This window comes from Leuciscus leuciscus (assembly GCF_965113295.1).
Source record: "Leuciscus leuciscus genome assembly, chromosome: 5".
Taxonomy (NCBI): Eukaryota; Metazoa; Chordata; class Actinopteri; order Cypriniformes; family Leuciscidae; genus Leuciscus; species Leuciscus leuciscus.
In genome coordinates this window covers 38,774,421-38,801,136 of record NC_138729.1, presented here as the reverse complement: position 1 = coordinate 38,801,136, position 26,716 = coordinate 38,774,421, and the positions used below count along the sequence as shown (strand labels likewise).

General features: G+C 39.8%; 2 protein-coding genes across 6 annotated transcripts in view; one reads left to right on the top strand and one right to left on the bottom strand.

Annotated features, from left to right (window-relative positions):
• arap1a (ArfGAP with RhoGAP domain, ankyrin repeat and PH domain 1a) overlaps positions 1-26,716 on the bottom strand; it is a 35,161-nt gene that overhangs the window by 7,742 nt on the left and 703 nt on the right. For 2 of the 5 annotated variants that reach the window (XR_014206468.1, XM_082171627.1), the window contains exons 1-20: positions 22,107-22,166; positions 21,600-21,635; positions 20,770-20,855; positions 20,512-20,613; positions 20,308-20,377; positions 18,517-18,637; positions 18,197-18,393; positions 18,000-18,109; positions 17,484-17,683; positions 17,312-17,397; positions 17,000-17,182; positions 11,996-12,170; positions 11,777-11,884; positions 11,330-11,465; positions 11,129-11,231; positions 10,003-10,177; positions 9,665-9,874; positions 1,743-1,958; positions 1,531-1,636; positions 1,122-1,269 (exon numbers count right to left, since the gene is read on the bottom strand). Coding sequence is in view for 4 of the 5 variants with exons in the window: in XM_082171627.1 (XP_082027753.1) it covers positions 1,122-1,269; positions 1,531-1,636; positions 1,743-1,958; positions 9,665-9,874; positions 10,003-10,177; positions 11,129-11,231; positions 11,330-11,465; positions 11,777-11,884; positions 11,996-12,170; positions 17,000-17,182; positions 17,312-17,397; positions 17,484-17,683; positions 18,000-18,109; positions 18,197-18,393; positions 18,517-18,637; positions 20,308-20,377; positions 20,512-20,613; positions 20,770-20,855; positions 21,600-21,635; positions 22,107-22,151 (2,613 nt within the window). In the remaining variant the exon portion in view is untranslated. The other 3 variants (XM_082171630.1, XM_082171628.1, XM_082171629.1) reach the window with 3 other exon arrangements.
• The window catches only part of ercc6l (excision repair cross-complementation group 6-like), a 6,613-nt gene continuing 3,315 nt past the window's right edge, over positions 23,419-26,716 (top strand). The window contains exons 1-3 of the mRNA XM_082171623.1: positions 23,419-23,611; positions 23,760-23,801; positions 24,696-26,448. Coding sequence (XP_082027749.1) covers positions 23,568-23,611; positions 23,760-23,801; positions 24,696-26,448 — 1,839 coding nt within the window. The 5' untranslated portion in view covers positions 23,419-23,567. The remainder of the gene's footprint in view (positions 23,612-23,759; positions 23,802-24,695; positions 26,449-26,716) is intronic.

Sequence of the window (26,716 nt, the reverse complement as noted above, 5' to 3'; positions counted from 1 at the left end):
TATTTTTATTGTAAAAAAGTTACATAATGTAGCTTTAACTTAAAAGAACACTCCACCGTTTTTTGAAATAGGGCTTATTCACCTTCTTTCCTACATTTAGATAGGTGGGCAAATGCATTTTTGTCTCAGTGCATGCATTGTTTTAGTTTGACAGGGTCGGCGCTAGCTTAGCTTAGCACAATGAATGGAATCCTTTGTTGCCAGTTAGCATGCCCTGAGTAAAAGTGATAATTTCAAAAAACAAAAACACCTAATTACTTCTTGTGGCCTGCGTATTCACAACGAGTACAAATAGCGATGCAGATGAACACTAGGCGATTTCCTAGGCAGATATTGACTTGGGACTATATTAGGGGGAAGCACAGGCGAAGCACTGCTACTTGGGCGCAGAGATATCACGCAACACATGAAATCCCACGACTTCCGTCAACATACCGGCGTGAATAGTAGCTGGCTATTTTTCCTACAGTACATGAATGGCGATGAACATGGCTAATTTTGCGAGAGACGAAGAGGGTGACTTCTTAGACAGTCAAGAGCCAGAGCCAGAGCCAGAACCATACCTTTATGAACCAGAGTTTTCAGAAGATGAGCTGCGTGCTTTGGAAATAGAACGACAGGAGGAGGAGGTTGCGATCGCTCAACAGCCTGAGGACGTGAGGATGAGACCCAACACGAACTGGTGGTGTGAATGTGGGGGAATATGCCAATCTATGCCGACTGAAATAGAGTGTCTGTGCTAAATAGTCAATATCTGCCTAGGAAATCGCCTAGTGTTAATCTGAGTCGCTATTTGTACTCGTTGTGAATACGCAGGCCACAAGAAGTAACTAGGTGTTTTATTTTTATTTTTTTTTATCACTTTTACTCAGGACATGCTAGCTGGCAACAAAGGATTCCATTCATTGTGCTAAGCTAAGCTAGCGCCGACCCATTCAAACTAAAACTGCATGCACTGAGACAAAAATGCATTTGCCCACCTATCTAAATGTAGGAAAGAAGGTGAATAAGCCCTATTTAAAAAAACGGTGGAGTGTTCCTTTAATACAATAATAAAATAATTAACAATCATCAATGTAACTAACTAATGTGATAAGTACCAACATTAAAGACAGACTCACATTAAAAATGCTGCAGTAGTTTTGGATCAATTCCTCCACCACCTGAGATGCTGTGACATCTATTCCATCTGTCTGAAAAAGTGTTGGACAGAATACGATACCAAGGTTTCGTACAGTCATCTGATTCTCATCAGACAGGTGCTGAACACTGACAAAGCAGAAATTTCAGGTCAAGTTCTTGGATGTACTAATAACAATACCTACATATCCAACTACATTCCTTATGATCAATTCAAATCAACCAGTCGAAGTCACAGAAATATTTTTAAAGCATATTAAACCCTATCTATCCTATCTAGACTTAGGGATGCTTAGAAGTTATCAGAAAGTAAACTATTATTTTAAAGTGATTTGGTTAGTACTTTGTAGCTTTTAGACAGCTGAGCAGGTCACATGTCATATAATATACCAAACCAGATGGTGTATGAGGACTCTGAGTGTTTCTCTGTTAACATCTGGGAGGTTTAAGAGGAGAATCTTGTATCTATTAATCTTCTCACTTCTGTTCTCCAGACCTGCAGAGTGTTAAAAAAAGTTACTTGCTTACAGTAGTGTTGGGTTACTCCCACTTTCTAAGCAGTTTTAAACATCTCATCTTACATTACTCCAATTTTTATTCACCTGCAGCTCTTAGCCAGCTGTCGCTGTTCTCTTGTCCGTTTAACACTCCGTCTTTGACCTCCCTGAGAAATCGTTTTAGCGTGTTAGCCACATCATCCACAGAATACTCAGACTCACACCACGTTACACTCCGTGCATCATTTTGAAATCTCTCCAGCAGTTTGGTCACATGAGAATTAACGCCACTCTTTCGGTAGATTCCTGATGACAACAGTCCTAAAAATAAAAAAAAGTGACATTATATTTCTGTTTTGAGTATAACAAATCTTGCCATTTATTTTATAAAATTATATTTCCCTACTGTTAGGAGTGTGATTTACTTGGTGGCAGCATGAAGAAAAATAATTGTATCCAGTTGAGTACGCTTTAATTAGAATTTAAAGTCACCATTAATACAAAATGGACAGTTCTTATTTTTTATGGAATATTGCAGTATTTTTTATAAATGATTTATCCGTGCACATCATTATTTATTTATTTTTAAATTCATGTGCCCTTGTAATCTTCCCTTCCCTCTTGCAGCTACATCTCTTCCTTCTCTCTTACTCATATGAGATTGCAGATACCACAAACCATAATTGTGGTCCGATGAACAAAATCAAGTCCTGCCCTTAATTTTTCTTGTTCAAGAAGCCGTTCCACTCGAAAATACATCACAATAGGGAAGAAAAGACTAGCACAACTTCTGTTTTATGTCGACTTTAATAGACAAATGTAATGGGGTAGGAGAAGGACTACAAATTGGATGGACTACAAATCCCATGAATTAAGACACTATAAAGGGAAACCAAACTGGTTAGACTTCCTCTTTGTGGTACCATGTGGCAAACAGGAAAAGCTGTTTGGTGTCTTTCAAGGCTGTGTAATAGCAGTTGAAAAACCAAGTTGATTATAGAACTGAAGTGGGAAGTGTTCTTATGGGAATGGTGTTGATTGGTGCCTCAGAGAATTAAGCAGATATATTTGAGAATACAGATGATGCATGATTGCCGTTTACTTTATTGAAAGCATTGGTGGCTTAATGGGTGTCTGAAGAGATGACTTTAATGTTGAATTGGGTCTTGTGTATGGAAGTGGCAAAGGGATTGATTTAATTGTCTTTGTTAGTTTTTTTGGTTGGTTTTGTTTTATTTAGTTTTTGTTTTGTTTGTTGTGGACCTACAACTGACGGTGGGGTTCCCATTTTCTGGTATGTGATTTACTCTGGAAGGTTTTGGGAATAGATGGTAGGGTTTTGATTTACTTTACACTTGTGGAGGTTGGAGTGAAAGTGTGTTTATTGCACTTGTGAGTGTGCACATAGTTTCAGAGCAATTTCCATTGGATAGGATTGGGAACCCTGTTGTCTGTAACGGTTACAATTTTGTTTGTTTGTTTTTTTATTCTCTTTGCCATCTCTGATTGCCCCATGTGCTTTTTGTGAATCTTGTATAATAAACTTTGTTATATTTTGCAACAAAACACACTGTGGTTGTGGCCCTTTCTGAGTTCTCCTCATCCCTTGTGCGATGATGGGGTTACAAATGGCGTAGTCGGAAGGATATTGGTTTTTTTTTTGGGCAGCACTACAGTGTGTTTAAATGTAATTTTTTTTTTTTGCATTTTCTCTTATCTTTTTCTTATGTGTTGATAGCCACTCTTTTGTGTCGGTATCTAATAGGTAATTGTATAAGTAAACGGCAATCGTGCAAGAAAAACTGTCGCAATGGAGCAGGAGTTGACAGAGTTGCGGGAGCAGATACGTAGTTTACGTGCTACGAATCAACAGTTAATGGAAGAACGTGCCGAATCCAACCCTGACACTAATCAGCCTGTATCCAACCCTAATGCTCCATCTTCTGTGCCTTTCAGCAGGGTGATGTATGTTCCTCGGGAGCGGAAGTGTCGCCGGTTCTTCGGGGACTTGGACTCTAATTTGAACATTGAGGACTGGATTGAGGAGGCTGAGGCCTGCATTGGGGATGGGAGTTGGACTGTACGAGAAAGGGTAGCATTTCTGATGGACTATTTGGGAGGGGAAGCCAGAATGGAGATCAAACTCCGACCCGCACCTGAACGAGAAACTCCTGAACTCATTTTTAAGGTGTTAAGAAGTATGTATGGTGCAAAACAAACATTTGTGCAGTTGCAGAAGGGTTTTTATGATCGAAAACAAAGAGAGGGTGAATCCCTTGTTGAATTTTCTCATGCACTTATGTCTTTGATGGACTCTATTCTTGCAAGTCGTCCAGATGGTGTCCCAAATGCTGACCAAGTGCTTCGTGATCAGTTTGTGGAGCATGTTAATGATGTAGCGCTTAAACGCGAACTCAAACGTTTTGTAAGACAAACTCCACACTGTACTTTACTTGATGTTCGAAGCGAAGCTATAAGATGGAATGAGGAAGGGAAGAGGGAAGTTATTCCCTCTGCTGCTCAGTTGTGGTGTAATGCTGCTCAGGGTAGAGTAATTGAATCACAGATGCATAAGGAATTTACTGAGTTAAAAGAAATCACGGAGCTGTTAAAGCAACAACAAGCTCAGATTGACGAGATTACTAAGCGTCTTGATTATCTTAAACCCTTGAGTAATGAACCCTCCGTCGTTTCGACAAGGCAAAATACTTCTCGAAGGTGTTTACGTTGTAATAAACTGGGTCATATTGCCCGATATTGTAGACAACCATGGCCTGTTGAGTCTGGATCTAGGCCAGCTAGGGTGACGACAAGAGAAACACTTGTAGAGGAGAATGATCAATCTACCTCCCCTGTTGCTTCTAGTCAGACTACCGAAGTGGGTAGTGGAGGTTTAAAGACCTCTAGTCTTGTTTGTCCTACGGTGGTACAGCGTCTTATTGGCAAATGTCCTACTGTTACCATTCAAATGGGGAGTGTTCCTGTTTTATGTCTGCTGGATACTGGGTCAATGGTGACCACCATAACAGAGTCTTGTTTTGACCAACATTTTCGACAGCTAGTACCAGACACTCTGAAAAATTGTGGTTGGCTTCAGCTAAAAGCTGCAAACGGTTTGGACATTCCCTATGTGGGGTATTTTGAAACTGATGTTAACGTGTTGGGGAAAATGATATCTAAACAAGGTGTATTGGTTGTGAAAGACCCAGAAAACATGTCCAAGAAGAAAACACTGGTTCCTGGCCTGTTGGGTATGAATATAATAGGGCAGTGTTATAATGAATTATTTGAAGAACATGGTTCAGCCTTATTTTCAGTCCCACAGGTTAAGCAGGCGGAATCAGGCTGGAAGGATGCATTGTTGCAGTGCCAGAGAACTAGTGATCCTTCTTGTCCTGGTTTCATTGGCCATGTACGAGTGCAAGCTAAGCATCCAGTGCAGATTCCAGCTGGAACAATGAGGTTAGTTACGGCTTACTGCCCCAAGAGTGTTTCGAATGTGGTCACTCTACTAGAACCTATGAGCAGTGATGGTAGTGGTGGATTACCTGCAGGAATTTTGATTTCTCCTGCATTGCTACAGTCTTCCCAAAATACCATCTGTGTACCTGTGGTTAATGTCAGCACAGAGACCGTATATTTACCAGAAAAGGCTATGTTGGGTAGTTTGGTTAGCGCTGAGGTGATTGATCAATCTGACCAAGAAATTTCCTTTGAAGAAAAGGTGCAAGGTAATGTTAGTGAAATGGTTATTCAGTGCCAAATGACAGCTTCCATTTCAAACCACAGTGAGCTGGGAAAGGTTGAGCTACCGGGGCTTTCAGAGTCTGAAAGGGAAGTAGTCAAGCACCTCTTGTATAAATATCAGGATGTTTTTGCTAAGGACGATGGTGACCTGGGTTGTACTAAATTAATAGAGCACCAAATCCCTTTGTTGAATGATGTCCCGGTGCGTCAGCGCCATCGCCGAATTCCCCCTAGTCAGTTTGAAGCAGTGAAAACTCACATTAAGCAGCTGCTGGAGAGCCAGGTCATTAGGGAGAGTTGTAGTCCATATTCATCCCCAATTGTGCTGGTGAAGAAAAAGGATGGCTCCTTAAGAATGTGCGTAGATTATCGCCAGCTAAATGCAAAGACCCGGAAGGACGCTTATCCTCTTCCTAGGATTGAGGAGTCCTTAGATGCACTGACTGGGGCAAAGTGGTTTTCTACATTAGATTTAGCAAGTGGCTACAATCAAGTGCCAGTGGCTGAAGCTGATCGTCCTAAGACTGCCTTCTGTACTCCTTTTGGACTCTTTGAATTTCTCCGGATGCCTTTTGGGCTTTGCAATGGACCAAGTACTTTCCAACGGCTCATGGAGCGAATTTTTGGTGACCAAAGTTTTCAGTCCCTACTGCTCTATCTTGATGATGTGATTATTTTTTCAACAACAATAGAACAGCATCTGCAGCGATTGGAACTGGTACTGAGCCGTTTAAGACAGCAAAATTTAAAAGTCAAACTGAGTAAATGTTGTTTTTTCAGATCAGAAGTGCGTTACTTGGGACATGTAGTTTCCGCTGCAGGAGTTCGTACTGATCCAGATAAGATAGCTGCGGTGGCAAACTGGAAACGGCCACAGACTCTTCAAGAATTGAGGTCATTTTTAGGCTTTGCTAGTTATTATCGACGATTTGTAAAAGGGTTTTCGTGTATTGCAAAGCCGTTGAATACTTTAGTAGCGGAGGTCATTCGGGATCAGAAAACCAAGCGGCCAAAAGTTGAGTTGGGGAATAACTGGGTGGAAGCCTGTGAGATTGCATTCCAGTCCCTTAAGGTAGCTTTGACCAGTGCTCCTGTGTTGGCTTATGCTGATTTTCGCAAGCCATTCATTTTGGAAATCGATGCAAGCTTTCAGGGTTTGGGTGCCGTGTTGTCACAAGAACTAAAGGGCAAATGTAGACCAGTTGCTTTTGCAAGTAGAGGGTTGAGGCCATCAGAACGTAATATGCAAAATTATAGTTCAATGAAGTTGGAATTTGTGGCTCTAAAATGGGCCGTAGCTGAAAAATTCCGAGAGTATTTGCTGGGCAATAAGTGTACAGTATATACTGATAACAACCCTCTTAGTCATTTGCAGACAGCAAAGTTGGGGGCACTGGAACAAAGGTGGGTCAATCAACTCGCAGAATTTGACTTGGACATAAAATATAAGCCTGGACGCAATAATGGCAATGCTGATGCTTTGTCTAGACAAAGCGCCGCCCCTTTGGTGGGACTGGCTTCAATTGCAGTGGTGCCTGAACAGATACGGCAGTCCGTTTCTGATCATGGTCCAGTAGCAGCGGTTAATAGCATCTCTGTTTTTCCTAGACAGTCAAAGGACAATTTGGGTGTGCTGCAGGAAGCTGACCCAGTTATAGGAAGGTTCATGGTTTACTGGGACCGTAAGAAGCCACCAACATCTCAAGAGCGTAGTTTTGAACGATCAGAGGTCTTGGAGTTAGTTCGTCAGTGGGGGAAATTGGAGAAGGTAGATGGCATCTTGTACCGCCGATTTTGGCCACAAGAAAGTCATAAGGAAGTTCGACAGGTGGTGTTACCATCGGTCCTTAGGGAAGAGGTTCTCACCTGCCTTCATGATGACCATGGTCATCAGGGGATGGAGCGAACAGCAAGGTTAGTAAGGGCTCGGTGCTATTGGCCAGGGATGTATAGCTATGTGGATGATTGGTGTAGGAAGTGTCAGCGCTGTACCCTGTCAAAAGTAGTTCGACCGAAGGTGCGTACCTTTATGGGGCATTTGGTAGCTGATAGACCGCTAGATATCGTAGCTATTGATTTCACACTGCTGGACCCATCATCTAATGGAATAGAAAACGTATTGATTATGACAGATGTGTTTTCAAAATTTACCCAGGCAATCCCTACTAAAGACCAGACTGCTAAGACTGTGGCTCGGGTACTGGTGGAACGGTGGTTTTATATGTTCGGTGTCCCACGACAGTTACATTCAGATCAGGGAAGGTGCTTTGAGAGCCGTTTGATTCAAGAACTTTGTCAAATTTATGGAATTACCAAGACTCATACTACTCCATATCGGCCACAGGGTAATGGTCAGTGTGAGCGGTTCAATAGAACCATGCACGATTTGCTGCGCACCCTTCCTGCTGAGAAAAAACGCGATTGGCCGTCACATTTGTCTCAGGTGGTTTTTGCATATAATACCACAGAACACCAGTCTACAGGCTATTGTCCTTATGTCTTGATGTTTGGACAAGAACCACATTTACCTGTAGATGTTATGTTAGGATTGGATGACTATGGTCAAACGAATTGTGATTGGATGGCTGACCATCGAGATAATCTGGAAAAGATTTTCAACTGTGCCCGAGCTCGTCTCCAAAAGGCTGCAGCTCAGCGTGCCCATGCAAATGATGCTAAGGTGTGTCGTATGTCCTTACAGGAAGGCCAGCTGGTATATCAGAGAGCTCACGGCCACAAAGGTAGAAGTAAAATCCAGGATGCCTGGGATCCAACCACGTACAGAATTGTCCGATGCCCTGAAGATCAAGGGTCCGTATATTCTATTGTTCCAGTCGATGGTGGTAAAGTGAGACACATCCACCGTAGTGAGCTGCGACCAGTTTATGTTCCATCAGATGGCCAAGCAGAGTATCTGGGCTTACCCCCTTTGAACAACGATTATGAAGATTTTGGAGGGGTCATGGTGTTGGGTGAATTGCCTGGTGTAATTGAGGAGGATGAATGCATTATGCCCTCTTTAGCAGAAGAAGGTGGCCTTGATCGTGAGTTGATCCCAGAGCCATATCAAGATGAACCGCCTTTGCAGCTAGAGGTGGGCTCATTGAGACGGACAGCACGGTCCACAGCGGGACAGCATACAAATCCATATCACCTTCCTCAGTCGGCAGTGTGTAGAGAAGTCCAGCCAAATGGTCATGCCTCTCTCCCTATGACAGAGCTCTCCAAGGGTAAAAATACCCTGTTTTTTCGACCTTGGTCATAGAAATCCGATCGACGGGACGTCGATTTAAATTAAGTGGGGTGTATTGTAATGGGGTAGGAGAAGGACTACAAATTGGATGGACTACAAATCCCATGAATTAAGACACTATAAAGGGAAACCAAACTGGTTAGACTTCCTCTTTGTGGTACCATGTGGCAAACAGGAAAAGCTGTTTGGTGTCTTTCAAGGCTGTGTAATAGCAGTTGAAAAACCAAGTTGATTATAGAACTGAAGTGGGAAGTGTTCTTATGGGAATGGTGTTGATTGGTGCCTCAGAGAATTAAGCAGATATATTTGAGAATACAGATGATGCATGATTGCCGTTTACTTTATTGAAAGCATTGGTGGCTTAATGGGTGTCTGAAGAGATGACTTTAATGTTGAATTGGGTCTTGTGTATGGAAGTGGCAAAGGGATTGATTTAATTGTCTTTGTTAGTTTTTTTGGTTGGTTTTGTTTTATTTAGTTTTTGTTTTGTTTGTTGTGGACCTACAACTGACGGTGGGGTTCCCATTTTCTGGTATGTGATTTACTCTGGAAGGTTTTGGGAATAGATGGTAGGGTTTTGATTTACTTTACACTTGTGGAGGTTGGAGTGAAAGTGTGTTTATTGCACTTGTGAGTGTGCACATAGTTTCAGAGCAATTTCCATTGGATAGGATTGGGAACCCTGTTGTCTGTAACGGTTACAATTTTGTTTGTTTGTTTTTTTATTCTCTTTGCCATCTCTGATTGCCCCATGTGCTTTTTGTGAATCTTGTATAATAAACTTTGTTATATTTTGCAACAAAACACACTGTGGTTGTGGCCCTTTCTGAGTTCTCCTCATCCCTTGTGCGATGATGGGGTTACACAAAGAACAATAGACTAGTGTATCTCAACCTTTTTGACTTTATTAAGGCTCACCCACTCACAATTTTCACCCAATTAAATACTTTAGAGCTTAACATAATTTTTCATTTCTACAACAGAATGTTTGTGCTTTCTTCTGTAATGTGCATGTGTGTTTGTATACCGTAACGTGTTACATGGTCCAGGCAGCGGTCAATAGTCACAGGGACACCCAGGTCAGTGAGTTGCTGCTGGGATAGCGGCTGATCTCCAGCACCGGATTTCTGCTGAATGTAGGTCTGCCAGCCCACAAAATGAGGCCTGCGGTCAGGTAGCAAATGCAGGGGTCCACCCCGCCACACCATCACCAAGGAGCCAGAACTGTCAGAGAGAGCTACATACACACATGCATTCATATATATATATATATATATATATATATATATATAAACATATAGTAAATATACATTTCATATTGTCTCAGCACATGATTGGGTGCTGTAACTGTGTGCTGTAACTCACTGAGTGTGACCAGCTTGCGCAGGTCGATTGTTTGTACGTTGTCTTCCAGTAACACCTGCAGTTTGAAACCGCTCAGGCAAAACCAACCAATGCCATGGCTGCCCTCTGTGCAGCGCAGGCGACCCAGACGATCACAGGTTCCACACACATCAAACAGTGCAGGAGGCAGCACAGCCTAAATTAGAAGGAAGTGGATCAGTTTATTTTTCTCCTTTGCCAACATATTAGAATATAAGATAGCCATTTTATTTAATAATATAAAGCAGCTTTACAGAACAATGCATGGAAGGCTGCAAGGAAGTAGAGATTAACATTTAGAAAACAGTAAAACAGCATTAATATTGTGTAGTATAATAGCATAATATAACAGTATAATGTTGTGAAATATTGCAATATGAAATGACTGTTTTCTATTAAACATAACATTTATTAAACATTTAAAATTTAATTTATTCCTGTGATGGAAAAGAAACTTGTCTTATTATAACTTAATGATGAAAACAGTTGTTCTGCTTAATATTTTTGTGGAAACTGTAATACTTTTTTCAGGATTCTTTGACAAATGGGAAATAGAACTCTTTAGTAACATTATTAATTTCTTTACGGTTTAAAGGGATAGTTCACCCAAAAATGAAAATTTTATCATCATTTACTCATCCTCAAGTTGTTCCAAACCTGTTGTATGAATTACTTTTTTCTGCTGAACACAAAATAAGATATTTTGAAGAATGTTTGGTTACCCATATTCAATGGGCCCCGCTGACTTCCATATTATAGAAAAAAATATATATTATGGAAGTCAATGGGGCCCAACAATTGGTCATTTGGTTACCCACATATCATCTTTTGTGTTTAGCAGAAGAAAGAAGTACAGGTTTGGAACAACTTTAGGGTGAGTAAATGATGACAGGTTTTTCAATTTTGGGTGAACCATCCCTTAAATCTAAATTTATTGTGTCCATGCTGAATAAAAGTATTAATATATTTTAAATAAAAAAAGCACCCCCTTTTGGTCCAGTTTGAAAACCCATAGTCTACTGCTCTTGTTTGTCCTCACAATATGGTATTTTTAAATGAGTGGTAAAAAATGTGTTTAAAAAACTAAATAAATAAATAATTTGATCACCATGGCAATAGCCCGAATCCAGTTCTTGGCAATGCTGCCATCATCGGTTCCAAACAGATAGACTTTCCCCTCCTCAGAGTACAACTCAAAGGTGTGCTCATAGCTGCCAGCCAATTAAAGAGAACATGATGAATATAGTGCACAGAAGGATTCATGTGGTAAAAGTAAACTCAATTAAAGTTGAAGTTCATGGTTTATTACCCATGTTTCCCTGGGCTGTTGACAGAGAGGCAGATGATTTCACTGGTCTTCATGCCACCACACTTGTTGTGGCTCTGTTCATTCTTAAAGTAGCTAAACATTCCATCACCAAGACAGCACCAACGCTGAGTGAAATCTACAATAGTCACACAAAAGGTTCATAAACACAGACAAACGCACACCCACACACACACACACCATGAAAACTTATAGATTACTAAAGCCTAAAAAGCCTACAGTAAGCTATTACATTTGGAAATGTCCTAAAACAATATAAAGGTTAATATAATTCAAATGTAATTATAACTGTTAATTCATGACTTTTCATGATATGAAATTTTGGAAGACATCCTCACCAGCACACAAGGCTTAGTATCCTTGAGATTCACTGGCTAGTCATCATACAGCAATTTACTAAACCAATGAAACTACGAGGGCTCCACACACCTGCTTTGGTTTTGTGGTCTGTGATTGGCCGACTTGATGAGGCAGTCTTAAAAAGGCAGCCAGAATGGGATCGATTGGACACATCTTTAACCACTGGCGTAAAAGACTCTGATGAAGAACAAAACAAGACGAGTTTAAACATAAAAGCTGAACCCATGAAACTTCTGAACCTGTGTATCTAAACACATATACATTAGAGTTTTGTATGTATTTGTGCACCTGAGTTCAAGTTCTGCATAAGTAGCTCCGCTTGTACTGTTTGGCCACTATGTTTTGCCAGAGACAGTGGAGAAGGGTGTTCTGGGATACCGGTGTTGCACTTGATATCCGCCCCACAATTCAGCAGCGAGAGAGTATCCAACAAATCAGAAAACTGCACCGCTGAACACAGAGCCTAAGAAACCCAGAAAACCAGACATGAGAGAGCAGAAATGAAAGCGTAAGCGAAAGTTCTACCAGAAAGACTTCACTGCCACGTCATTAATTCATAATTCCACGCTACCAATCACAGCTTGACATCAAATATAAAAGACTGATCTTACCGTCCCATTTTGTTGCCCGCAGGTGCCATTGCAAAGTTTTCGCTGCCGCTTCCATTCAGTTCGCAGAAACAGACGCCGGCGTTCACTTACTCGCGTTTCGATTCCAAACATAACAACACAAGTCACATCGGTGATTTTGATCTCAGCAACTTTCGCGATGCGCGAGTGCGACACACTTGTGTAAGAAACAATCGTGTGGCAGCTTTAAATCTCATGAGAGTCGATCTCCACACAGTGTTTTTTCAAGTTCAAGTTCCCCTTTTACTATGATTAAACTTCATTCAGGTAAGTAGCCTATATTAACTTGCTACTTTACTGTTCCCTTCATCAGCGGTAAAGTTCAAATGTGGTGATGTGGTAGCTTAATTAAAAAAAAAAAAAAAAAGTAGGGCCGAATAGCTCACTGAAATGGTAAGTGTATGCAAAGATTCACGTAACTGCATCGTCGATCATGGGCAGTTGCAAAATACTATCAACTGGGTTGCTGAATAGAATTAAAACAAGCTTAAGAGCACCTTTGTTATTAAATCGCTTTATATGTATATGCCATATATTACAGCTCGCGTTCCTCATCTGCTCACTCACCATTATGAGAGACGAGAGTGCCCTCCATCTTAAAGGAGCAGTAGCCTACCTATGAATAGGCTATTCAACTTGTTTTACGCTCTTCTCTGAATTCGTTATTGTTTCGGCAATGAATTTATGGAGATGTTTTTCTCAATCACTTCCCGAGCGCCGGGAAGATCTCGACTTATACCTAGATGATTGCAGACTTCAACCAATAAAAGGGGGCACATTATTTTACTTATATCTCAGCTCGTTTTCTGTAAATATAACTATCTCTTATTCAATCATAATTCAACAGCAATTAATACAGTTAAATTATAAAAAAAAAATAAAAAAAATTATCTCGTCTGTTAACACTGGCCCACTCAGTGCCTAATTAAGTGATCCGATCAGCTATACGAAGGGTGCATATCTGATCTCAGATTTTGTAGTCTCTAAATTTCATGATTAAGGTTGCGCAAGCACATTGCTGACCCCTGCCCTGCCATGCCATAGCTATGCACTTTAGTCTTCAGGTGGCTCTGCCCTTATCCATCACCCTGCCTCCTCTAACAGTGATCATGTAAATTATCGCTCTGCTCAATCCAGCTAGACCGTATATAACTGAAGATTTCTTTATTTCTCATCCTGATCCCGGCCGGTTGTTTTATGAAATCGATGTGTGGTGGGTGTCTCAGTGTCCCCAGGGTGCATGTGAGGGGTTTTGCTTGGAATGCCCCAAATATATTTTAATATACTATGCTGGAATTGTCATTGAGGGTGAGTAAAGCGCATAGTTTTCGTCTGTCCCTTTGTATGCAGTCGGGCTGCTGCTCCTAGCACAGGGGGTGTAGTTTCAACAGCTCGTTGTGCAGCTTTGATTACCTCTCACAGACAATTTCAAAACTTTTAGCTTTTAAACCCGAGTCGGACAAGGATGGAGAGACTCAAGAAGCATCAACATGTAGACCCCATGTCCGGATGGTTGGTTGATGAATTATGTGGTTGTCTTCAAGTCATTGATTGGCTCATTCTGTTTCAATATGCTATAGATCACATTCCGGGAGCGGATTTATGTGATTTTTGGGGTTTGTGATGCACTAATCCAGAGGGAGTGCCGCACAGTCCCTCTCAGCGTTGTTGCAGTCCTTAAAAAGCATTCTCTTTAAATTAAGTCTTCCATGCTTGAAGTTTGTGCGTTGTAACTTTGCAGATGTTGTTTGTGTTTTAACAGCAACATTACAGAAAGTGAAATCCATTTAACCCCCTTTATTACTTCCCATCCGTAATGGTCTTTTCTCTTCCTATTTTCATATTCAGATTGTAGCCATGTTTTAACAGCGTTCATGGCTCATGCATCCAAGAAAAAGCGTTTCTAACCGTGTTTTACGGGTTTATGCGATCAGGGGAATTCGCATCTGATTCAAAACATTTTAATTTGGCTCGTGGCTTGTCTATTTCCGATTTACGTCTTTCTCCCACCTTTTTAAATGTATTTATAAGTTTTCGAAAACAGATTCTTCTGGATCAGGCGTTATTACTATATCTAAAGTCTATAATTCCCAACGCCCTTATACCTCTATGGTCAGATATCTCAAAGCATGACCGCACTTCAATACTCCTCTTTATTCATATAACCGAACGGTCTTCCAATGACAAAGCACTGGTTTAGAACTCCTCTAGCTTCCTCCTTAATTCTCCGGTCTTTCTCCACATCTATACACTGGGCTTTCCTTTCGTATCGGAGCCACAACAACAGTAGCCGAATGCGGCGTTCCCGACTCTACTATCCAAATGCTTGGCAGATGGTCGTCCACAGCATACAAGACCTACCAGATCCGACACGCATGTTCTACTAAATGCTCAACAAGCCCTCTCATCCCACATTCGAGGTAAATTTCTTCGCTAGCTACTGGTGGTGGTTAACGATCCATACATCTATCATACGTCTGCTTTTCGCTGCTAATCGGTTTAGTTATACACGCAGTCAATCGTGGCTTTCTTTATTTCGTTCTTTACCATCAGCTCATACCATAATTGATTAAAGGACACCATTAGGTGACTTGATGGAGTTTTTCGGTTCCTTGCCACTGTTGCCTTTGGCTTGCTCAGTTGGGGATATTTTGGGGATATTTAATTTAATTTGATCAATCAATAAATTCCTCTTGAAACAAACTTTGTTGTATTATTTTAATGTAATACTGTGAAGCTGCTTTGATACAATCTGTATTGTGAAAAGCGCTATACAAATAAACTTGACTTAATGGAGAATATCTTTGATGAAAATACCATAATAACAACGCTCCAAGGTTATTCGTATCCCTGCTTGCTTATGTCTATCGTGACTTTCGTTTCTGATAGCTGCTATATTTCTAAGCCTATCGCGGCTTCTGAAATTCTACGATTACTGCCATTTTATGGCCAATCTTGGCCTATTTTATTAATGCTATCGACGCTTTCGACTTGATTTCGTTCTCGACGCATGAACTCTGCCTATCGAGGCATCACTTGTATGAGCTTTCATGATTGTACTCTAAAGCCAAATATTTCATGGTCGATCGCGGCCTTCGTTCATAAACGCATATCGTAGCTTTCCTGATTGTAATCATCTTAATGTCATATCTCTGCCTATCGTGGCTCCTCGGTAAAGTCGCCCTGGCTTCAGCTTTTATCATTATAAGTGTAAGGTCAATCATGGACCTATTTTACGATCACTGGTATTGTTTCATGGCTAAACGTAGCCTATTACATTAATGCTATCGAAGCTTTCGACTAATCTCAGTTCTGATGCATCAACTCAGCCTTTCGAGGCATCAGCCTTTCGAGGCATCAGCCTTTCGAGGCATCAGCCTATCGAGGCATCAGCCTATCGAGGCATCAGCCTATCGAGGCATCAGCCTATCGAACAAGCTTTCATGATTGTACCCTAAAGTCAAATATTTTATGGCAGATCGCGGCCTTCGTTCATAAATGCATATCGTAGCTTTCCTGATTGTAATCATCTTAATGTAATATCTCTGCCTATCGTGGCTCCTCGGAAAAGTCTCCCTGGCTTCAGCCTTTATCATTATAAATATAAGGTCAATCATGGACCAATTTTACGATCGCTGGTATTGTTTCATGGCTAAACGTAGCCTATTACATTAATGCTATCGAAGCTTTCGACTAATCTCGGTTCTGATGCATGAACTCAGCCTATCGAGGCATCAGCCTATCGAGGCATCAGCCTATCGAGGCATCAGCCTATCGAAGCATCCCTATTGAACAAGCTTTCATGATTGTACTCAAAGCCAAGTATTTCATGGCCAATCACGGCCTTCGCGTGTCAACGCATATCGTAGCTTCCCTGATTGCCATTATCCCAATGTGTTATCTCTGCCTATTGTGGCTCCTCGGAAAGTCGCCTGGCGACAGCCTCATTGTTTATAAATGTAAGGTCAATTACGGACCTATTTTTAAAGAAAGACGTGGGCTGGTGCATATGCTATTTAACTTTGCTTTTATTTTTATTTTCTCCCTATCTTCATACCCAGGATGTATGCATCTTAAAATCTCAGCCTATCGAGGCTTCGTTTAAAATCTCCACCTCAAGTTTCGCGGCCAGACGTGGCTTCTGTTCATATTTAGAAGATGAGAAGCTCAGCTCACATATAGTGACATTCTCACTTTCAATCTTTTTAAAGTTTCTAATCAATTATATTTATCTCAGTATATCTCGTAGTTCTAATCTCTCACACACAGTACCGCACCTTAGATAAGCAATAAAGATTTTAACATAAGAAGTTTTCTAATTGTCTTTCCTATTTTACTAATTCTCCTGCATGCTTTTCAGAATCCTCATAGGTATGTACGGAATTCATCTCATATTCCTTACTTTTTGGGGGTAGGCTCCGCCCCTGCCTCTATCATCAGGCAGGACCTACAAGCTAACTTTCAGACCCGGACGGAGGACGGGGCCTATGCCAAAGAACTCTGAGATGGAGCTTGTCGAGCATCTGCTTTTATTTCGTCTGTAAAATCCTTTCACAAAATAAATTCTATTTCATTCGAGAATCCTTCTGAGTCTTTTTGGTAGAACATTCATTCAATGTGTATTTAGTGTCATTTATTTGGCATTTAGATAGAATTGACTAACTCTGTTGAGTGCCTCCTTTTGACCAAAGAGTATGTGGTATTTGCGATATTTTCCATTCTTGTATTTTTCTGTTATGTGTTGGAGACGTTGCTCGCTGTTAGCGTTCGCACTGAGACTTTCACTCGGGGGAATATTCGCTCCCCAGAACTGATTAGCTTTGCCGTTACCCAGCAGCAGAAAAACCTGGCAACGCAAAATGAGATCAGACATCATCCAGAAAGAGAACGGCACAACTGCAACTGCAAACTATCAATATAACTCTCAGATGTAACTGAGGCAGCATATAGACTGGATGCATCACATTCATTGTACCCTGATGAGGTCATCAGTCCACACTCGTTCATCCAACTTCAGACTGCGAACCTTTGACACGTTCTGGCCCAGGCTTCTGTGTGCACCTGTTATCACACAAATGTGTACGCATTTATGAGCAGACATATACAGTACATAGCTGCTGCTGTCATTTGTTAATATTTGTATGTACCTGCACATTTTTCACACAGCAGAACACACAGGTTGATTGACGCCCACTCTGGCATCGAAGAGCCGCAGTCCGCACATAAACGGTTTGATGGCACACGCCAAATGCTCTCACACACTCCATCACATGACAGAGAGCGACTCACACACTCATTAAGTAACTCGCACCATTTCTGCTTCTCACTCACTGAATTCACCACAAAACTACAAATAGAGAGAGAGAAGCATACAAATGAAGTTAAAGCAATTTTAATTGATGTAGGGAGTTTACAGTTTCATCAATGAGTTTATGGTCTATTTGGCTTAATCAAGTAAAAAACAACGAGGTTCACCCTCGGTTCAAATCATGGTCCGTGGCGCTGGGCCTGATTCAAATATATATATTTTTTAAACTGAAAATATAAAAATAAAAGCTAATTCAAAATATTAATAAATATTATAGTAGTATAAATAACACAAAAATAGCTGAACAAATGCTTTCCAGTTTTGTGTGCAAAGAGTGAAAAGTTGCAGCGTTTACCTGAATGCTCTGTATGGAGTGGTGAGCGTGAAAGAGCGCTTGTTTTCTCCATCTCTCACATTGGCCATTCGCATGTCTATGTCAGTGATGCCTACACCCTGAAAATATTCCTATATACAAAACACAAACACAACTAATCTGTCAAATAAACCCCCCAAAACATTTAGAAAGACAATTATTCACATTCAGATTCACACCTCGTGGCTTCTGAAGAGGAACAGTTTGTCCCTGCTGATAAGTGTGTAGACTTTGGTGCGTGGTGACAACATCTCCAGGTTGCCCTCGAAACAAATATTCACACTACCGCTCTTAAAGAACAGATTCCGGGGCTCCAGACTATTTTTGCGTTCACTCAGAATCTTTTCAATGCAGCCCACCCAGTCATTTCTTTCCTCTGTGAAAATACACACAATATAAATGTATGAAAATCATTCACAGCCTGAATATAAAAACAAAGATCAGATGTGTCAGAGACATTCTGCAAGGTGGTCAGAAGAAAACATTGACAAATACACACGAGTGCTTTCTGCTCGAAACAGGAAAGTCCGGCTCTGACTGTGGAGCTCAAATCGTAAATCTCCGACACTGACCACCTTATCGACAGATTCCAGAGACACCATCCTTTTAGAGTACACCTCCTGTCACACAAAGAGAAAGAGAAATTCTTTAACACTTGAGTCAAGTTTATTGAAATTCCATTCAAATTTTGTTTCACAGGGTCTGCAAACAGGACAAGAAAGGCACACAATGAGCAATGCTATACTGTAAACAATAAACACTATACTCAATAAATAAATATAAAAACAAAAGGGATCAGGGATACATTTAGCATATTTGGAAATTGAATTGTTCCCCTTATTTTTTACTATTAATTTGCCTTTGGCGCCATCTATTGCTCACTAAGTATAATATTGTACATTTGAATGTGGTGGTGTCTAAATTCAGCTGTAGTATTTAAAATTGTATTTTAGTTTATAGTGTGTTGTTTTTTTTTGTTTTTTTTGTTAAACAAAACATTATCAGATAATCAGTATCTGCCAAAATTGACAGAGTTATAGAGTAATGATACAGTAGTAGTGACAGTTATAATAAATCAGAGTTGGAGTGCAGAGGACTGGCAGTGCACAAAAATGTCATTCTTGATAATTATTATTTGATTATTACTATCTCAGAGCGAGTGTACAACTTTCAATATATGCCTCTTATCAATAAAACTGTTAATCATAAAAAAATATTTGCCTCTTTTCTTTTTTACAGTCTGACTCTGAACACTGTAAATGCTGTTAGGCTGCATAGACTAGGTCAGCCGGAACACTTCCTAATTCATATAACACCCGATGCACTCGTTACATCATAAGAAGAATGGCATCTACGCTAATGCTAGTCTTTCTGTTTTTCCAAGGTTTACTGTAGTCAGCCGGATCTGGGCCGTATCCAGTTCAGATGGAGGATCTGCACCTAGACACGACCACAACGCATCCCTAAAGTGTCAGCAGAGATTGTCATACTGGTGTGATGACTCTAATCTTCAACCAGATGGAACTGGATAAATATTCTGAATGTTCTGATCCAATCTGACTTCTGACCTGTAATGCTGCCTGGATCATAATCATAGACTGTTCGCTCGTTGGCCAGAGGAGAACTGGCTCCCGACTGAGCCTGGGATCTCCCAAGGTTTTTTTCTCTCCATTCTGTCACCTGATGGAGTTTTAGTTCCTCGCCACTGTCGCCTTTGGCTTTTGGCTTGCTTAGTTGGGGACACTTAATATTTAACAATATTATTGTTGTTACAACAATATTATACATAAACAAACTTTGTTGCATTATTTTCCTGTTTTCACTGTAAAGCTGCTTTGAAACAATCTGTATTGAAAAAAAAACCTATATAAAATAAAGGTGACTTGACTAAGGTTTCTAAAAACATCAGGCAATTGATAAACTTTCTAAATTCCAGAAACTTTAAGTCTAGATTTAATCATTGTGACCGAAACCAGGCATCATCGTTCATCATCGCATTATCATCATACCCTCTCTCCATTACAATCATTTTCTAGCTTGTTTGAACAATAAATACTTAACTTCCTTAAATAAAACAAGACTGGACTTTTTTATAGTCATTCTGGAAGGAAAGGAACGTGTCTGGTGAACGAGGAAATCTATATATTTATTCTGATTGGAAGGATCTAATTGTTAATCAAGATTTTAATTACCAGGGGGATATTGCAAAATATTTACTCACAAGATTACAGAGTGGATGTATGGATAGAGAAGAAAAAAACTGACTGATTGATTTATTCATATATTATACCTTGATATATTGAAAATATCTCAAATATTCTGAGTCCAGCTGCACCCATCGACGCTGGTAAATCTTGCCACTGAAATGACAAACACAAATATTATAAAACAAAAATGAATATACTAATTATAAATATAAATAAAACCACAGATTTAAAAAAAGAGGCTTAGTTATAAAGTCCTTAAAGACACTTAAGTCACAATTCTTTGTTACCCTTTTGGAGGAGTTTTCTCCAGCCAGCCAGCTTTAATAATCTGACGGAACTCCTCTGAGAAATCAGGAAACTCTGTACATCGGATATCAATACTGTCCTCACTAAGATAAACAAACGCTGTATTAATACAACAGAATAATTCTAATTCCTCCTCCACTGCAGGCTCAAGTAAACACACACACAAAAAAAAAATTATCCACACAACAGAATAAAAAAAAATAAAAAAATAATAATAATTTTGCGCTTCATGCACACACCGCTCTCTTTGAGTGACTGTCTCTTTTTTGTCCTCTTCAACTTTCAGGTTGATGAAACACTTCTGCATGTCTCGCAATAGATCCTCCTGTTGGAAGACAAACAACCGTTGATGAAAATGATCAATAAAAACACCATTGTTTAAAATGTTGGGGTCAGTAAGAACAGGAAAATTCAATAATAGGAAAATATTTTTATCAAAAGTGACATGAAAGACTTTAATAATTTTACAAATAAATTCTATTTAAAATGCTGTTCTTTTGACTTTCTATCGAAGAATCACGTGAAAAATGTATCACGGTTTCCACAAAAATATTAAGCAGGACAACTGTTTTCAACATTGATAATAATAATAAATGTTTCTTGAACACAAAATCAGCATATTACAATGATTTCTGAAGGATCATGTAACACTGAAGACTGGAGTAATGATGCTGAAAATTCAGCTTTGCCATCACAGGAATAAATTACTTTTTAAAATATAGTTTAGAAAACAGTCATTTTAAATTGCAATAATATTTCACAATATTACTGTATTTTTAAGCAAATACATGCAGCCTTGATGAGCATAAGACATTTTCTCCAAAATTATTCAAAAAAATCGTACCAACACCAAACTTTTGAACTGTAATATATATTTAGCCAGAACTTTGTTGTAGAAAATAATATTTATTAGACAAAAACTAAAGATATACTATGATGAACTTGATGGCACAGCTGTGAGAGTGAGTGGTAAATTTCCTCTACCATACAGTCCCAATAGAATGGCTATTTTACCAACTTTCACATTGACAGAACAATATACACACTCAGTCACAGACACAAAATGTACCTTTGAAGCCATTTTCTGGGATTGTGGTGTGTGTACCTTTGAAGGATGCAGAACACATTAATCAATTAATTATCAAAACATAAACCAACAAAAAACAATGAAGAACATATGAATAACATGTGGCTTCTTTAACATATTTGAAATATCTATAAAATACAGGACGATCAGGTTTTTCCTGGCACAGTTTCAAACCATCTTGAGTCTTGACATAATGGGGGAAAAAATGGGGAAAAAATGAAGGGTCTCTAAAAAAAAAAAGATGTCTGGTTGTCTTCATTATATGATTCAGGATAATCATTTTTATCATCAGTTTTGAGTTGTAATAAGGAAATATTTCCAGCCAAATTTACATAAGTGACTCTGAAGAAACAACAATCTGGACAACGCTTAGCATACTGAATGACCTATAACCCTGATGTAAGGCTATGACATTAATTACAGAAATAGAAAAACATCTCTTCCGCCTCACCCAAATTTACTGTAACACACACAATGATCTGAACCCACCAAACCTGATGCACAGCCTTTGTAAAAGTTCCCGAGCTCAGACATTAAGAAACAAACAACCTTTGAAAGATATCAGAAGGAACAATAGTCCTTTCAGTGCACACAATAATGCTATTCTTCACTGTGGTACATTTTGGGAAGTAAGCTCAGATTGGTGTTCTTCATGAAACCAAGATAATAGCTAAAACATTTTTTTCCGCTTCGACCATTATGTGCTAAAACACACACAATAAAAAGCAGTTAAGTAAAAAAAAAAGTAAAAAAGTAAAACTGTTTACAAAAATGCACACGTGCAGAAATAGACACTCATAGGCTACTTTAATGTGAATATTAGAGGAATAAAGATTAGTTTAATATCAGATATTGGTAAAATATCACAACCATAGTAAAAACACTTTATAGATTTAAACTACTGAATGGTTTACTTAAGCTAGTGTTTAAGAAACATTTTTATGTAAAACATGCACACGCGCACATACGTATCCAATCTCAAACCAACACATTATTCTTGAAAAATCTAGGATTATGATTCTACTGTCATTACTTATAGTGATATCTGATCAAATTGTGCTAAACAGTTTATGATGTTAGTAACAGATCAAATAAGATTAAGTTACCTGTGTGCAGTCGAATCTGTGCCAAGCCCTACTGCATTACTGCATTTATAAACCTACACACGCGCGCACACAGAGCTCTATTTGGAAAATGAGGAAGTTTATGACTCGGTGACAGAACCATACCTGCAATTCCTCAGATAACTTTATAAAAACTATTATTTTCGCTTCAAAAGCACTGCTTTCAATCCTGTGAGTCCAGCTAATCTCAACATTTATGGGCCAAACTCATCTTTTGAAGCTTTTTGAAACTAGAGGAAGCTTATAAATGTTGAATTTCTAAAATTGAAAAAAAAAAAATCGAAATCTTTGAAACACACGTGTTTGATAAGCTACTTATCCAAACTGTTGCTTTCGGTCTCATGCTCCCTACTGACTGCCACTAGTCTCAAGCAACTGCTGAGAAACTATTATGTAGATTTATACTATTTGTTGACGTTAACGATCGTGTATAAGTGTGCATGTGCATTCTACAGTAGTCTGTACTTACTGCCCTCTAATGGCTGCAGCAGGGGTTGTTATAAGAGTTTTGATTGAGGTAGGCACCACGAAGTTCAAATTGTACCACAATTCTAGTTTTAACTATTTACGATGGAAGACGTGTTTTTGCAAACTAAGAAATGTAGGCTAACTAGATTTTTTTTAATTGCATTGAAAATTTGGTATTCTGAGTTTTTTAGCCACTTCTTCAAATGCTCTGCGCATGCGCGGTAGTGCAGCAAGCGATTGGGGGAGAGCTGCGCGCGAACATCAAAACATTTGTTCAAAACTCAAAGCCGCTTCCGCAATCGAGTTGGTGAGACATAGCGTGCTTTTCAATCAACATCCGTAAAAAATAAATGCAAATATGCAAAGCAATAAAGTTGAAGAACTTACGAACAAGTTAGAAGGGTGAGTCATCAAATGATATCATATGTACATCTTGCCGTTTTTATCAATACATTAGAACTTTGATTACGACGTAAAATTGTTGTTGCATGCAAGTTAGCATGTAACGTTAGAACATACTTTGATTGTGTGTGTTTTTCTCTTATTGCAGATATCTGTCTTTAGACACGGAAAAGATGGACAAATTCGACAGGTACTCAAACACTATGCATATGTAGTTGTCCATCACTGCTGTTAATATAAAGTTCTAATCTCGGGTGACAGTGTCACCAGCTAGAATATGTATTTTACTGCCCATATTGATTTGATGTCATGTGAAATTATACCTTACAACCACATCATTTGTTACAGTGTATATTTTTTGGTTTACTAAACCAAACTTTTAAACTTTTTTGGTCATACTAAAAATGTGAGGTGTAGATATTTATTTAGTGTACCCTCCCACACAAAATGAATACCTATTGGGAGACCCGGCTAGCTGTCACCTTTTTGGTGAATACACCTAAGCACAGGTTTGCTCAAAGTTGTGGCTACAGAAAAGTAATTTTACATTTTATCCTTAATTGTATTGAAAAAAAGATACAGTTTATTGAACATGTTGACTTTTTGTGACATGTTGCATTACTTGGGGTAAGTTGTCAATAGAATCTGTTAGCATAGCAATTGTGAAACAAGGCTAAAATGTATTGGTAACATACAAACATATCGTTTTGGCCAATACATTTCATATATGAGTAGTGTAAATTGAATTTAAAACGAATCTGACTACTTGCTCTGACCTGATATAAAAACTTTTTTTTTTTCAACTGTTAACTGTCAACTTCACATTTACAGTCACCTCTGGCTCTGACTGACTATGGTATTGATTAACAAATTTGTAATTAACATTTAAAAAGAAAAATTCAGCTTGCAGATATGTCTTTTTTTCTCAGTCAGAATACTGACTTGTATTGTGAATACTGTGTTGAATATATGCCACCTACAAACTTTGCGTTTGACAAAAAGCATTTTTTTATTGTGCTTGATAGTAGTATTTGGGTGTATTTTGTGTTGTTCCTGTGTAACAGTTATTGCATTATTTTTGCAGGTACCGGCAGGAGGGGAAGGAAGCTGCCATGCGTGGTGAGCTGCCTCGTGCCCTGGAGCTGTTTCAGCTGGCTTACCAGCTGCAGCCGAGTGACAAGCTTAAGAAACGGGTCCAGGCCATACAGGATCTCATTCAGAGAGATGAAGAGGAAGACGAAGATGAGGAAGAATTTGTGGACGTGAATGATAGTGGATTGAAACTTTATAAAGGGCTCTACGACAAATTGTATGACCATCAGAAAGAGGGTGTGGCGTTCCTGTACAGTCTCTACCGAGATGGAAGGAAAGGGGGAATCTTGGCCGACGACATGGGCCTCGGAAAGACCATTCAGGTCATTTCATTTTTGTCAGGGATGTATGATGCAGAGCTGGCCAATCATACCCTGTTAGTCATGCCAACCTCGCTCATAAAGAACTGGGTGCGTGAGTTTGCCAAGTGGACCCCCGGAATGAGGGTGAAAGAGTTTCACGGCACAAACAAAGCTGAGCGGAACAGGAATCTGGAGCGAATCCAACGCAAAGGAGGAGTTGTCATTACCACCTACCAGATGCTCATCAACAACTATGAGCTTCTTGCATCATATGGCCAGCGTGAGTTCAAATGGGACTATGTCATCCTGGACGAGGCCCACAAAATCAAAACCTCATCCACTAAAACGGCTAAAAGTGCTCACGCCATACCTGCTAGACACCGTGTGCTACTTACAGGCACTCCTGTACAGAATAACCTACGAGAGATGTGGGCACTGTTTGACTTCGCTTGCCAGGGGTCGCTGCTGGGAACCTCTAAAACATTCAAATCCGAGTATGAGAATCCAATCACACGTGCAAGGGAGAAAGATGCCACGCCTGGGGAGAAAGCTCTTGGGCTGAGGATTTCTCAGAACTTGATGGACATTATCAAACCTTACTTTTACAGGCGGACCAAGGCAGATGTTCAACACAAAAAGCAAAAACGTAAAGAAGGCTATCGAGACGAGGAAGATCAAGAGAACAAATGTCCAAACGCCAGCGAAGGTGCAGTGATGCCATCGCTGACACGAAAAAACGACCTCATTGTGTGGACGTACCTCAGTTCAGCCCAGGAGGACATTTATAACCAGTTCATCTCGCTGGAGCATATTAAGGAGTTGATGATGACTACCAGGTCGCCGCTGGCAGAGCTCACAGTTTTGAAGAAGCTCTGTGACCATCCCAGACTTCTCTCGAATCGAGCTGTGATTCAACTAGGCCTGGAGCAAGGTTCCTCCTTTGACTCCACCCATCCAGACATTGAGAGCGAGTCGGCTGTGAGTCAGATCGACTGCATTTCAGATGAAACTTTGGTTAGAGAGTCAGGAAAGCTGCAGTTTCTTGTGTCTCTATTGGAATGTCTCCGTGAAGAGGGGCATCGGACATTAATCTTCTCACAGTCAAGGAAGATGTTAGATATCATGGAGCGTGTCCTGCGTAACAAAAACTTCCGCCTGCTGCGCTTGGATGGCACAGTGACACAACTGGCAGAAAGGGAGAAGCGTATCATGCTGTTCCAGACAGACAAACGCTATACAATCTTCCTCCTCACCACTCAGGTGGGTGGAGTCGGGATCACGTTAACAGCAGCAAACCGTGTTGTGATCTTTGACCCCAGCTGGAACCCTGCGACAGATGCTCAAGCTGTGGATCGCGCCTATCGAATTGGCCAAACTGAAAATGTCCTCATCTACCGACTCATCACCTGTGGCACTGTGGAGGAGAAGATCTACCGCAGACAGGTAAATAAAAATCTTAACTTAGGACCTTCACTTAACTGTGTAGTTTTCAGGGTTAAAAAAAGTTTCAGGGCTACATGATTTGGCCAAGAAATGCTTTTGCAATTATTTCATCATCATGTATTGTGACTGAAATTTTAAATGTGATATGATAAACACATCATTTTTCATATTGCTGCTGCTTGGATATCCAGGCAAAAAGAAGTAGAACAGTTTGAATCACACTAAAACTGATGCACAAAAACTACAAACTAACAAGCATTGCCTAATG